At 28.6% G+C, this 15,449-nt stretch overlaps 1 protein-coding gene across 4 annotated transcripts in view; it reads left to right on the top strand.

The window, feature by feature from the left end:
* Positions 1–15,449, top strand: part of LOC107440873 (irregular chiasm C-roughest protein) — a 155,361-nt gene that overhangs the window by 127,805 nt on the left and 12,107 nt on the right. For all 4 annotated transcript variants that reach the window (XR_006225823.2, XM_043047972.2, XM_043047971.2 and 1 more), the window contains exons 7-8: positions 11,580–11,770; positions 14,986–15,121. Coding sequence is in view for 3 of the 4 variants with exons in the window: in XM_043047972.2 (XP_042903906.1) it covers positions 11,580–11,770; positions 14,986–15,121 (327 nt within the window). In the remaining variant the exon portion in view is untranslated. The remainder of the gene's footprint in view (positions 1–11,579; positions 11,771–14,985; positions 15,122–15,449) is intronic.

Below are 15,449 nucleotides of genomic sequence, written 5' to 3'. Positions count from 1 at the left end.
AAACATAATTGATTGGGAAATGGAACATGAAATATAGCCATAAATTGATCCCAAGAAACCTGCTAGTCTACAGAGTGGACTTATTTCTATACCGCTCTGTTACACCATGCAAATAATTTCAAAATAAAACGAAATATGGTGTGGATTTTCTTCTTTAATGTTTTTTTCAAAAAACAACTATTTTTCATTTTTTGTCTTACGCAACTGAAGTATTGAATTATTATTTATCTATAAATAATTTAGTAATTTTAAGTGTATGCCTTTTTCAGAAGTCAATATACAACTGATTTTAGTTTAACAAATTTCATCATAAATTTTAACTTTAAAATAGATGAAAATTCCAAAAATATTTTAAGCAAATGTTTGTTTTGTAATAAAAAAAATTATCAATACAAATGAAATACTAGGACTATTTTACTCATATTTATTCGTGATAAAAGTGGCTTCCTGATTTATTAGAGTTTGCTGCAATAAAAATACTACTTTTATTCGAGTTTTGCTGTTTAGAAATGTTTATTGTTGTTATTATTATTAATAAACCAGGAAGCCCCTTTTATCACGAATAAATATGAGTAAAATAGTCCTATTATTTCATTTGTATTGATAATTTTTTTTATTACAAAACAAACATTTGCTTAAAATATTTTTGGAATTTTCAGCCATTTTAAAGCTAAAATTTATGATGAAATTTGTTAAACTAAAATCAGNCTGATAATTTCCTTAAATTTCTACAATACTTACGATTTTATGTAATGTTACTTGAGTATGTTAACCTAAAATTATTCAAATTGTCATGAGCGTCGTTTTCCGGTCTTATCCTTATAATAAAAAGATATTTTCCGCATTATGTTTTGTTGATAACGATTAAAAAAATAGTTAAATGCTTAACGTCGATGAACATAATTGATTGGGAAATGGAACATGAAATATAGCCATAAATTGATCCCAAGAAACCTGATAGTCTACAGAGTGGACTTATTTCTATACCGCTCTGTTACACCATGCAAATAATTTTAAAATAAAACGAAATATGGTGTGAATCATCTTCTTTAATGTTTTTTTCAAAAAACAACTATTTTTCATTTTTTGTCTTATGCAACTGAAGTATTGAATTATTATTTATCTATAAATAATTTAGTAATTTTAAGTGTATGCTTTTTTCAGAAGACAATATACAACTGATTTTAGTTTAACAAATTTCATCATAAATTTTAGCTTCAGAATGGCTGAAAATTCCAAAAATATTTTAAGCAAATGTTTGTTTCTTAATAAAAAAAATTATCAATACAAATTAAATAATAGGACTATTTTACTCATATTTATTCGTGATAAAAGTGGCTTCCTGATTTATTAGAGTTTGTTGCAAAAAAATACTACTTTTATTCGAGTTTTGCTGTTTAGAAATGTTTATTGTTGTTATTATTATTAATAAACCAGGAAGCCACTTTTATCACGAATAAATATGAGTAAAATAGTCCTATTATTTCATTTGTATTGATAATTTTTTTTATTACAAAACAAACATTTGCTTAAAATATTTTTGGAATTTTCAGCCATTTTAAAGCTAAAATTTATGATGAAATTTGTTAAACTAAAATCAGTTCATATTATTAAACTAAATATTTGAATCATTAAAATCTTTTAGTATTGTTTTTTACGGTTTCATCTAATATGTTTAGTTTTACCATATTTTCATTTATAATAATTCTGAAATAATAATTAATAATATTAATGATAAATAATAATAATTATAATAATTCGCAATAATTATGATAATAAAGAGGATTATGAAATTGATTTTATTAATATAAATTAGAACCACCTGGAAAAAAATCAATTTTCAAAGCTAAGAAAAAAATATTTAAAAATAAAATTAATCTTTTTCATTCAGCTAAGTTTTCAGGATTGTTTTTTCTAATAAGTTTTAAAAATAAAACAATTTGAGAAATACTCAGAGCCTATTTTCAGCAATAAATTAAATTTTTTAGGTAAAAAATTATTACTTCTATAAAGAGCATTACTCATCAAAAGAGCTTTGGAATAAGTAATTAAATTATTGAATAAGTAAATGAATTAATTAGAAAGTGTATAAATTAGCTAATGAATTACGACTGATGAGATTATGGACCGAATCAATGAATATGCGAATCAGTGGATCAATTTGTAAATATTTCTTTTTACCATTCTTCATACCCTAGTCAGCGATCACATTTCTCTTTAAATGTCTTTTTTTCTCTTTGGAACACTCACTAACTTGAAAATTAACAGCGTTTGTGTAATTGATATTTTTTTATGAAAGTTTTTAAAGTTTTTCTTGTTTTTTTTTAAAATGAACTTTTTTAACAAATATATACCTTTTTTCATAAAATTAAATAACATTGTTTAATTAGTCCGTTAATTTTTATCTATTTTTTGATGTAGAGAAAGTGCTAATTTCAGAAAAAGAAACTAAAATAATTATATAACATGTAATGTCATAAGATATTATATTGTGTTCGGAAATGAGAATTTATTGCTATATATACTCTTTTTACAGATTAGTAACAAACTTTCGTTAGTTTTGGCAGAAATACTAGAAACAAATCGTTCCATTTTCTAAATTTCTTTTGGAATTCTTATATAACAAAAACATTTTGTTCATCACTTTTTCTCATCAAATTTCAAAACTGGAAACTTCACTTTTTCCTCAGGCCTTACTTCATCAGATTACTAAACATATACTCCTCATCACAGCGTTCATAAAAAGAAAACAAAATAAACTAAAGTAACTACTCGCAGAGTATGGCCATTGAATCTTAAGTAACGCCTTCAACCAAACGCACTCAATGTTTCTGGCACGCGAGAACAGGAGATGGCTGTGTAAAAACCCATAATGTAGGGGGAAGACATAAAACTGATTCAGTGTAGGGGATTTTTATGGACTTATCGATCGATTAGGGGAGGTTGTTTGTAGTCTTCAGATATCAAAGCTGAAGTCTTGAACCAAACACTGTGAAGTATATAGGTTATTGTTTGTTCGACTTCTTATTTCTTTCAAACTTACACTGACCCTTGACATCTTGTCAGTATTGAGACAATTTATCAGGCGAGAGCTTTGTCAAGTGCTATGTGGAAGGCTTTGATCATTTTTATTTGATAGATTTCAGTTAGCGAGGATCAGAAAAATTGCTGGGCTCACTTCTGGAGTGCTTGATGGCAGGAGGGTGCTTGGAGTTGCTTTTTTCATTTAATAAAAAGTAAAGAAAGTGTAAGAATGTTTTCTTTTTGGGGAGAAATAAATCGAAGCTGTCTGAAAGAATGTTTTTAATAGCTTTAGGAAAGGGGAAATACGAAAATATAAGTGGCATACAGCTTGGAAGAGTAATTATGGAACTTTTTTAAAACAAAGTACGAAATGTTTCAAAATATTTGATCATATAAGGAAAAATAAATCCTGAAAACAGTAATTTCACTAAGAAATTCATCGTAAAAATGCAAGTTTAAAAATAAAAGATAAAAGAAAATATTTGAGAGAAGTGTTACGATATATTCAATTATATCGTAACTTAATTTATATATAAAATTAACTTCTTTTAATTTAATAATTATAATTCTATTCTTTGTTTATTTGCCCTTTCTTTACTTAAAGTAGAGATTTTATATAAAATCTTTTTCTGGTCTTACTCTGTTTTAGGATCACCTACTTGATGCGACGACGTTTATGTATTGGGTAAAATTGTGAGAAAAATACTATAAAGGATTAAGGATAAACTTTGACCAGTGAGGTTTCATATGGGTGGAACATTGAGCTCCCCTTTTTAATTATATGATTGGCAAAAGATGTTTCATTTCTGATTGGATGTTTACTCCTAACCTAAGATGATTTGGTTTTTACTTTCAAGGGGTTGGGTTTTGGTAAGAAAATAAAAAAATGATTCCTGAAGTGTAGAAGAGAATTGAAAGGGAATGGAAGAAATTAAATTATAAAAAGAAATGGGGAGATAAAGATGTAAAGGCAAAAAGGTTGAAGGTATTTGTTTTACCTAATCCTACATGATCTTCTAAGTAATGGTACTAAAGCAAATGGTTTATGGAAAAGAAAAACATTCTATTTCTGTGTATGAATTTCGATTTCTGTATATGACTATTTAGGAATTCATTTGGAGTAAAGAAATTATATATTTTATTTATATTCCCTTTTCTATTTATTATTTTAAAATTAGAAATTAAAGGTACATAATTTTGTGTTGTTTAATCTTGAGAGTAGTTTTTTATACTTACACCAGTCAAGCTGAATAAACAACAAAAAGGCAACGTAGTTATAATCAATATCTAAACCCACACAACTTGAAGAGTTAATACGCTGACAGTTGCAAATACGATTGTCGATAGTTTTAAATTCCAATATAATCTGTGAGAGAACCGTACCTGACGTCATAGCGGATGAGTTATCACATTAAAATAATATTAAACTACTTTCCCTGCTTAATTTACAGCAAAAAATTGATTGAAGATAAAAATAAATTATTTCCCAGCAATAATATTTATCTCAATAGTTTCCTTACTTATATTATAGAGTAGATTATTATCACAGCGTTCATTCTTTATGCTGTAAATCATCAAAGTTTATGGCCACACAAGAAATTATCGATTTTTTAATAATTATTTTGAAATAGATGCGCTATTCATATCTATAAGTAATCTACTTATTGATATGTAGGTAAAAATTAAATATGTATTATTTTTTTAGAAAAAGTAAGATTAATAGGATTTTTAAATGATAGATACAAGAAAAAATAGATATCACAAAACAGAATCAAAAGCATTCATTTTCATTCATCTAGAGCAGCAAATATAACAGAAGAAGTAATGTATTGAATATAGAACAATAATTATATATATTGAACCGGAGCATTAACTATTAATCTCGTATTTTGTTTATTTCTTCTAAATGATATTACAATGAAAAAAAAAACAAATATAATATGCTGTTTAATAACAAATATAACGAAATTCATATAATTTAACAAAAGATAAAATTAATCTTCTTGGCTCCATGCACCATAAGTAATATAAGGAATAAGAAAAGGAATTTAAGAATGCCGCTTTACAAGTGGAAAACGCGAATCTCGGTAAAGCAGCTTTTGTCTAGACAGAAAATTATTTGATTGCATGATATATTTAATTATAACCTTCTTTTAAACATTATCTTCCTGACAAGAAATAGTTTTCTTCAGTTGCTTTATATTTGTTTAAATCTATAACTGAATTTTTAAACTTCTTTTAAATGCATTCTTACAATTTTTTTAATTAAAATCCTTGAAAATATAATCCAATAATCTGAGGAAGAGATCGGTTTGTGTCCCTTGTTAATTTCGTTAATTTTGTTAATTTCGCTCCAGAGATCTTTTTAAGTGAAGTAGAAATTTTTTACTCAAAACTATAACATTCCTTTCATTAAAGATAGTTCAATAACGTTTGAAAATATTTTTTCAAACGTGATCAACAATGCTAAAGTCTACGTCTCAGATCCTTATCAGAATTATAGTCCTCAAAACAGTTTGCTATCTAAACCTTGAAAATATGATCCAATAATCTGAGGAAGAGATCGGTTTGTGTCCCTTTTTGTTAAATTTACATTTCGTATTTCGCTCCAGAGATCTTTTTAGGTGAAGTAAAAACTTTTTACACAAAACTATAACATTCCTTTCATTAAAGATAGTTCAATAACTTTTGAAAATATGTTTTCAAACGTAATCAACAACACTGAAGTCTACGTCTCAGATCCTTATCAGAATTACAGTCCTCAAAACAGTTTGCTGTCTACATCAAAACATAACAAGCATTGGTTCAGAATTTTGAAAAAGTAAATTCTAAAATGTATATTCTTAATATTAAGTGTTCAGTAATTACAGTAATCATGTTGGTACCGGAATGATTAGGAGGTACAAATGGATGTCATTAAGCATAAAAATCTCTGCTACCAATACTTACTGTAAAGTTGGTCTTCTCTTTCTTGGTAAAAGTTACTTTAAGTCTTTAACTCTGGAAACAAAGTTCAAATTCATTAAAGTAGTCTGTTAACATTAAAATTTTCTTTCCATTTATGCGTTTGAAAATATGTTTACTTACGTTATAAATAACGTTAAAGTTTATCTTTCAAATCCATGTCAGAATTATGTCTGCAAAGTAGTATGCAATCTCAAAGAAAGCATATCAGTCATTAGTTAAAAAAATTTGAAGAAGTCAGTTCCAGTGTTTTAAATTGTTTCTTAATATTAATTGCTCATTAATTGCTGTAATCATATAGGTACCAGAGCAATTAAGAGGTTGAAGTGGAAGTCAAAAAGCATAAATATCTTTGGCAGCAATTTTTAATTATACAAGGTGATACAAAAAACGGGAACTATTTAGCAATCCCAAAAAAAAAAAAAAAGACGCTAGAGAAATGGAAGTAAAACACTTTATTCATGGTAATTGAAACACCAAAAATTACTATTTAAGAAACATTATTGGAATTTATCATTTTTTTAAAAGAAATACGTCCTTTAGATGTTCTCCTGTACGAATGCATTCTTGAAATCTGCTGTTGAGATTTCTCATTGACAGCTGCAATATCTCAGTTAGGATACTGTGAATTTCATTCCTGAATTCTCTGTTTTATCTCATCCAGAGTTCTTGGGCGGGTGCACTTTTTAACGTATGCTTTGATGGGACATTATCATGGCTTCCTAAGTTGTAAAAACGGTGGAACTCCCTCTGCTCATCTTCTAAACTAGTAGGGGAGTGTCGGGTACCACCGCCCAGCGGGTAACCCACCCACAGTCAACTTCATATGTATTGAATATTTTTTCAAGTCAATGGGCCAGCGGATATTAATTGTTATATTAAAAAAAGATTATTTTCAAAGTTTCAAGTATTTATGATAAAATATTTGTGATATACTCAAGTAATACTGAAGTATTTATGATAAAAATGATAACTGAGGTTTATCTATTGTCAATACATTGGTCATTTTCATTTGCACCTGAAAAAAAAGTCAAAAAACATAATTTGTGTAACTGGGTGGGGCTACCCGACACATTTTGAAAAGAACTGAACATGTTTTTTTAAATTTCTATTTTTTTAAGTAAAACTATTCTTTTTTTGGTTTATTCTTTTTGCATTATTTAATTGGATAATAAAACAATAGAAACATACAAAAATATTGATTATTACTCAATATTATACAGAAATATAAGCAATACTCCTTAAGTGGGCGGGGCTACCCGACTCTCCCCTACTGTTTTTATAAAACAATTTTTATGGCGAACGCACGCTGTCTCCCGTTCCACTGATCCATGGTTACTAAAATGGCAAAGTGTTTAATTACTCAAGGTTACTATCCCACATAGTACTGCCACCAGCTCATGGCAGCCACTACGCATTCAAAATATTTCCGCCTCCTTTTTTTTTCTTCTTTTTTTTTAGTGTCATTTGTACTTTCCTGAAAAGTTTTTATTCGCTTTATGAGGTAAAAATTCCTACAAGTATAAAGACAAAGATTAATTCACTAAAGTAGCGTTACATTTTTATTTCTTTTTTATTATGGAAAGTGCGTTTACTTTTATTGAAGTCAACTTTCAAAGTCATGTCAAAATTATAGACTCAAAAAGAGAATGTAACCTCAAACAAGGCATAGCAGGCAGGGGTTAAAAATTTTGAACAGAAATATTCTACCGTTCCAAAATGTATTCTTAATATTAAGTGTTCATTAGTTACAGTAATCATATAGGTATTGAAGTGATTAGGAGGTTGAAATGGAAGTCAAAATGCTTAAATCTTTGTCAGAAATCTTTAATTATACTTTGCTGAAACGTTGTTCTCCGCTTTATTATAGAAGAGAATGACGTTGGGAGAAAATTAGATCATTATTTAGTTTTAATTAAAACTCCCGAACCGTTCGCTTAAAACTTCTTAATTAGCACTTAATCACGATGTAGAGTTAAAGATTGTAGGGGGATGAGGAAAGATGGATACATAAAATCGACAGAGAGAGTAAAATTTTCCTGACGAAAAAGAACACAGTGGGGCTTTCCAGTTCCCTTTTAAAAGTTTCGAAAACTGCGCAGAGAAGGTAACGACACAGCTATAAAAATTTTTCGCTTAATCAATTAGCCCGAAAATTCAATCGCAGTTCTTATTTTATTTCTCGAAATAACTTTACGAGTTTTAAAGTTCGAGTTTATTTTTGAGCTGAGTGGTTTGAGTGCTGCTTTTGGAAATTTATACAACTTTGAAAAATAATTTCAATTAGTCATCAATAGATAAATAAAGAAAGTCTGAAGTTTTTGAATTGTTTTTTTTATTTATTTATGACAGAAAATATGTAGAATAACATTTTTGAACTCAATATATAAAAATCATAAGGAATAATATGCACCGTTTTTTGACCTTTAAATAATTATTAGAATTATTTTTCTTTTTTTTTCCTTGTAACAGGTGATTGCAAAAGTTCGCAATCGATTTGATACCAAATAAAAAACCGTTTTCAACAGCAATAATAATAGTAATATGCATCAACATTGCATATGACGTATTTCCTAAGAATATTATTGAAACAAAAAATATAAATGGATGTTTAAAGGCCTTAAACTTTCATATTTTGGGCATGACACTGGCTCTAAAATTTGATAATTTTTTTGTCCTTTCATCAGATTGCATGATATTCTTTTATAAATTAATGGGAATCATTTTCAGGCTAAGAATCATCTTCGAATTTTCGATGATGTCTTGATAATTTCTGTTCTTCTTATAAATTGTTATAAATAGTTTTTATTAAATCAAATGGGTCACTCGAACAAAAATCATGGATTATACTCGAAGGTTTGAATATTTTGTGAGATATTCCTCATCCACATGTTACACTGAATTTTGTTCCTTTAATAAATCTCCACCTGAATGATTATGACACATTAACTAAGAATATGAACCAAAAATATTAATGAATGTTTTGAAGCCCTTCACTTTCATGCTTTTTTCATGACACTGGTTGCCTTAGATAGCATAACATTCTGTCGAACATTTATGAGATTCATTTTCACATTAAGATACATCGTCTCATTTCGATGATTTTCAACACATCTTTGAAATGTTTCATTTATGATTCCTGTCTTTTTTCATAAATAATCACAATAGTATTTATCATTCATAAATGATCATAATATTATTTTTAAATCAAAGGGTCAATCCTGCAAAAATCAAGGTTTGGACTCGAAGGCTTTCAACATCGTGAGGCGAATTCTGCACCACTTATGATGTTTTGTTTCCATGATAAGAGCTCTCAGAAAGTTTATGGAACATTTCCCCAGGATATTATTGAAGCAAAAAATATTAATGGATGTTTAGAAGCCTTGCGCTTTTCTACTTAGGACGTGAAGCTGGTTTTAAATTTTGAAAAATTCGATATTTTTCAGTAATTGCCTGATATTCTTTTGAACATTATTAGGGCGCATTTCACATAAAATACATCTTCCCAATTTCAGTGATATTCAGCACTTCTTTCAAATGTTTCATTTGTGATCTTTGACTTCCTCAAAAATAATTAGAATAGTTTTTACTCATTCAAATAAACTACTCGAACAAAAATTATGGATCGGACTCGAATGCTTTCAACAGATTGCGACATATTCCGTACCCACATCTTACACTGAGTTTTGTTCCCTTGTTAAAGTACCGCCAGAAAGTTTATGGCATATTTCCTAAGAATATTATTGAAACAAAAAATATTAACGGTTGCTTAGAAGCCTTTTTGTAACAATGTTGTAGAGAAAAAATTCAAGACCTTTCCAATATTGCACAGTATTTCTTTAAAAATTAATGTGAACCATTTTCAGATTACGATACATCTTTCCATTTTCGATGATATTCAACATCTCTTTCGAATGTTTCTTTTATGATTCCTGTCGTTCTCATAAATAATTAAAACAGCTTTTATTAAATCAAACTGGTCACTCGATGAAAAATATGGATTGGACTCGAATGCTTTCAACAGCCTGTGACATATTCCGCACCCACATCTTACACTGAGTTTTGTTCCCATGATAAAGGTCTCTCAGAAAGTTTATGGCACATTTCCTAAGAATACTATTGAAGCAAAAAATATTAATGGATGTTTAGAAGCCTTTATGTGACAATGTTGTAGAGAAATGTCCATCGGGAGGAAATAACGATAGGTCATCCATCATAAGTGGTGGCGAGTTTCTTTAATGCGACTTACAGCTTGCCATCAATCTTCAATTGGAAGGGAGTCAACCTTATTCGGCTTTGATGACAGTATCAAAGGAGTAAGTTAAACTATTAAAGATAGTTCAAAAGTCTAAAATTACGGATTTTTCGTTCGCAAGGTTTTCCATAATAGCTTGTATTATGCGGAAATTTCAAACGGATTTGACGCATTATGCTGTAAAATAACTTTCGCACCTTCTCTCAGATAAAGGAAAGCTCCTTTTTGATAAGTTTGTGTTAAGAAGACGTGCGAGAGAGACCCTATCTGAAAAATTCTGTTTCACCTTAAATGGGTAGTTTAAAATTTAGGAAAAAGTGAGTTCGGAAAGTGAGTCAACCAAATGTAAACTGTAAAGTTTGTAATTCAGAACATGCTTTTTTGGCAAAATATCAAAATTATAACAAATTATGGAAGGATAACTTCTGCAATACATCAAAGCAACTAAGCTTTTTTCTAAAGGGCCATATTTAAGTCCTGTCATATTTTTTATTTATTTATTTATTTTTTGCATTCTGCAATTTTAGAAAAAGAAAATTCTCAGTACTGAAAACTACAAAGTTTGCTTTCGCTTTTTCTAATTTGAGTTGTTGATATCTTTACGAATTGGTTTACTACATTATTTATAATAAAAATTTTCGTCTGTAAATACAGAAACATTATAATGGAACACAGATATAAGTTTTCATTTTCAATATTTTGATGTTCCAGTCTTTGTATATTTAAACCAGACACATAAACATTTTTAAAAAATTAAAAATACTGATAGAAAAAGAATGTATATATACTGTAATATAAATTAGAGTGCAAAAATATTTATTAGTAATTATTGTTTGCATCGAATTATCTTTAAATGATGTACTTTATATTTGTGTTTAAAATTTCTATAATTTGCTTACCTGCGTTCTCAAGTTATATCAAAAAATGCAAAAAGTAAAATTAACATTAAGGAGTCCAAACTTTCGACCGCTTTTCTGACCAAACTACTTGCACTTGATATCTGTCTTGATCAAAAAAAATAATATCTGTCAAACCGAAAACATGTTTATTCAGAAGAAGGACGTTTTTCTGTCTGATTTCATAACACAACACATCGGCTGCTCTTTATTTTTTACTTGTTAAACACATTGTATGCTTGTTAAATAACATACTTAAGGTCAAGCCCTCAAACTATTAGGATATTTAGTTTCGGTAAGTGTAAAGAGGATTATTAGACCAAAAGTTGTTGAGAAAGATGGGTTTTTTCTGCACTGTACATGAAAAAAAACCATAACAGTTGCTAAAAAGTATTGAAAAAAATTGTGTTTCATCTCATGTATATTTTTTTCTCTTGCAGGACCGCCTCAATTAATGATTGAGAATGCCCCTTTGGTATCACACATGGTTGTGGACAAAGACGAAACTGCTAAGATTATTATACGGTTTTGCTCAGATCCAGAACCCAGAAGAAGTTATTGGGAATGGGATTCATTTCGACAAGAAACAAATTCAAACACTGGAAGACACGATGCATCAGAAATTCAAAAGGTAACATTTTAGAAATTTCATTTTTTAAATTTCTTAAAACAAAAGTTTTAAATACAGTATGTGTTTTTTTATTACATTAAAGGTACGAGTTTAATCAATCTGAATTACGCGTTGTCTAGATTCCTTTTATTTTTCTATTTTTACATATTATTATTGCCCAATACATGAGCAAAACTAAGGTAAACAACGTTAAAGATCACAAAAATATTTATAAATTACAGACAGCTGTTTAGGATTCTCAAAGAGCAACCTTCATCAGTGCAACAGATGCTCAAAGGGCAACCTTCATCTGTTGCACTGATGAAGGTTGCCCTTTGAGCATCCGAAACAGCTGTCTGCATTTTATAAATATTTTTGTGCTCTTTTGCGTTGTTTGCCTTAGTTTTGTATTTTCGCACAAAATTCGCCCACTTGTGTATTTACAATACATGAGTTTATGTTTAAAATGTGACATGGGAGTGCTGAGAAAGAGATTCCCACGTGTATAACTTTTCCATATGATTCTCATATGAATAGCGTCGTTTAAAATAAGTATTTAGACAAATTTGAAATATGTATTTATTTAGATTTCTTTCATATTTGTATTCTTACACCTAATTAGTAGCACAAAAATGCAGGAATTTATGTTTAAAATCTGGAAACACTGTCACCCGGCCGGAACTGGCAACCAATTAATTGTGAAAGGCAACTATATTTTTAGCTGTTCACTTCCAGATATTAATTTGTATTATTATTTTAAATCAACTACATGTTTAGCTTCAATTCGAGTGTAATTTGTTTACCGTTCTCTCACGTGTTTTCAGCTGTCTTCACAGAAGAAAATGGCTCTAATATTTTCACTGACTATTACCATTTTTTAATTTCTTAGAGCCCTAGACTGGACCATTTCAGATTAAGAGATTCTCACAGGCAACATTAAAATCTGAAATATGCAATTATTCAGTCAAATCTGAAATAGGCAATTATTAAGGTTTATTTTATCTTTCTATTTTTAAACTTAGGTAATAGTGCAAAAGTATAAAAATTCATGCTAAAATGCTGCAAGGATGTACTGATTAAGAGATTTCTGAGAAATGCTTTTTTAAAATCAAATTGTAATAAATTTTTTTTTAATTTTTAACTAAAATATATAACAGATTAGATGGCGTAATAAATTTTTTCTCTGTCAGTATATAAGCTTTGAATACAAAATTTACAACAAACTATTTTCTTACAATCCTTGACATGTGGGGAACAATTCACTTATCACTAATTTACTATTTTAAACAGATAAAAAAGTTATATTTCACCCATTTTTATCTATCTTTATATACAGAATTGAATGCAAAGACTTTTAGATTAATTAAAATAAAACTTTTGTCCTGATGAATGGAGGTTTATAATCACTTTTTTAATTTTTTATACTTTCCACTTTTTATAGCACTTACGATACATTAATTTAATTGTCAATGCAATTGAACGCTAAAAATAACTTAATGTACTGTGTGTAAAATAAAAATCGGACCAACCTGAATAACCTTTGATCTAATCATCGGATCTTCATATTCTAGGACTCAATCTTAATGGTTTGAAGAGGTGATCTCAAATATGCTAATTAGTTAGTACAGACGATATTTAAGTTACGAAATCTGACACAAAAAACGTACTTTCTCTGAATAAACACACTTTTTTTTCTATAGATTCGGATTTTTTACTCCCAAATTATAGGGGCAATCTGGGAATTATGGTTTCAATAATTGGACTGGAGAGCGGTCCAAAATTTGGACCCATTTAAGTAATTTTATTTTTTGCGCAATTCGCCATAGCTCTAGAACTTTTTAAGCGATTTGAAACATTTTTATACTGAATTATAAAATCTGCTTATCCAAAGACAACTCCATAACTTTTAGTAATTATTCATTATCTTTTTCTAATTTAATAATGGTCGAAAAAATTTACGCAAATTTTGAATTTTGCAATTTAAGTTGCGATATGCAAAAATTTGGAAAAATCGGCTGATTAGTTCTGAGTAATCGAATTTTGAAAAAGTCGTATTTTTAAAATTTGATTTCTCAGAAATTATTCTACTGAAATTGCTCAAATTTTGTATCTTTTGATTTAAAATTGCATCCTTTAAAATAATCCATAAGTTCTATATCTTACAATTCAAAATTTAAAAAAATAATAATAACAAATATTTAACAAAATAATAAAAATCATAAATGTCTAATAAATTGTTTTTTGCATCAAATTATCTTTTGATAAACGAATTCTATAATTGTGTGAGAATTTTTTTTCAGTTCACTTAAAAAGTTCTTGAGATATGGCAGAATACGTGAAAAGTAAAATTACCATTAAGGGGTCCAAACTTTGGACCGCTCACCTGACCAAATCTTTGGGACCATATTTTCCAGATTGCGGCTACCCCCTAGAGGTCAAAAATCTAAATCTGTTGAAAAAGATATTTGTTTATTCAGAGAAAGTACGTTTTTGTGACTGATTTCCTGACTTAAAATATCGTCTGAAGTAATTAATTATCATATTTGACGTCATCCCTTCAAACCATTAAGATTGAGTCCTAAAAGTGAAGATCCGATCATTAGATTAAAAGTTATTCAGGGTAGTCAGTTTTTTGGCGCTCTGTACAATTATGGTTATTAGAGCACCATACTACAATATCAGAGGTCCTTGGATCGGCTGTTGTCAGCAGTCAAAGAAAATCTCATTCACACATTTCTTCATCTACATTTCTTCATCTACATCACTTCGCGTTTTTCTCAAAAATAAGCATAAGCATTTTCAATTTTGAATACATAGGGTTGTTTCGGGGCCATTTTGACACATTTTTGTACATTTCAAAGAAACCATTTTTTTTACAGTGCACTTAATAAAGCTAATAATTAAGCTGTAATAAAGCTAATAATAAAGCTGTATGCATAAACTTAGACTCTACTGATATATTTTTTGTTAGAATTACATGGGTTTTCGAAAAAATGAAAGCATAGTTTGAAGAATAGCAATTTAGGAATTAGAAAAATATATAGTAACTCCTACTGGTTTGAGATTTGTTTGGTTTCATCTTAAATATTTAATAATCCATTTATATGAGTAATGAAATCCACACCAGTGCGAACTATAATAACTATAAATGCATTTTAATTGTTATTATTTACTATTGTTATTGCAGTCAATTAAGTTAACCTTGTTTTATTCATAATTAACGATCTTTTTTTTAGATACCTAATAAAGATGACTGCTATGATGCACGATTAATAATTCGTAACGTTGAAGGAGGTGACTCAAAAACATACACATTAGTGGTTGAAAATGATAAAGGACATGAAACATTTTCCATTGTACTTGAAGTTAGAGGTAAGGAGCATTATATAATAATTCAAATCTTTTTAATTGCTTAGAGATTTCCTTTGTTATAACTTTAACATTGAAAGCCTTTGAATAACTTACTTTTGTCTTAGCAAAATTTTTTGTTTACTATCATAACAGTTTCTATTTAAGACAAGTAAGAACGAGTAGATTATATTAGAATGTCGTGCCAATATGAACCATACAATTTGTTCAATTCGATAAAAAAAGAAATATATATTTCTACAATCCACTTCAAGAACCTACCTTTTTCTCATCCCATATCAGAAAAAGATCCCACCGCTCTTGACTCTTTGCTGGAGCGTTAGTAGAAAAT

The sequence above is a fragment of the Parasteatoda tepidariorum genome, chromosome 10 (assembly GCF_043381705.1).
Source record: "Parasteatoda tepidariorum isolate YZ-2023 chromosome 10, CAS_Ptep_4.0, whole genome shotgun sequence".
NCBI classification, from domain to species: Eukaryota; Metazoa; Arthropoda; class Arachnida; order Araneae; family Theridiidae; genus Parasteatoda; species Parasteatoda tepidariorum.
This window is presented reverse-complemented; position numbering and strand designations above follow the sequence as displayed.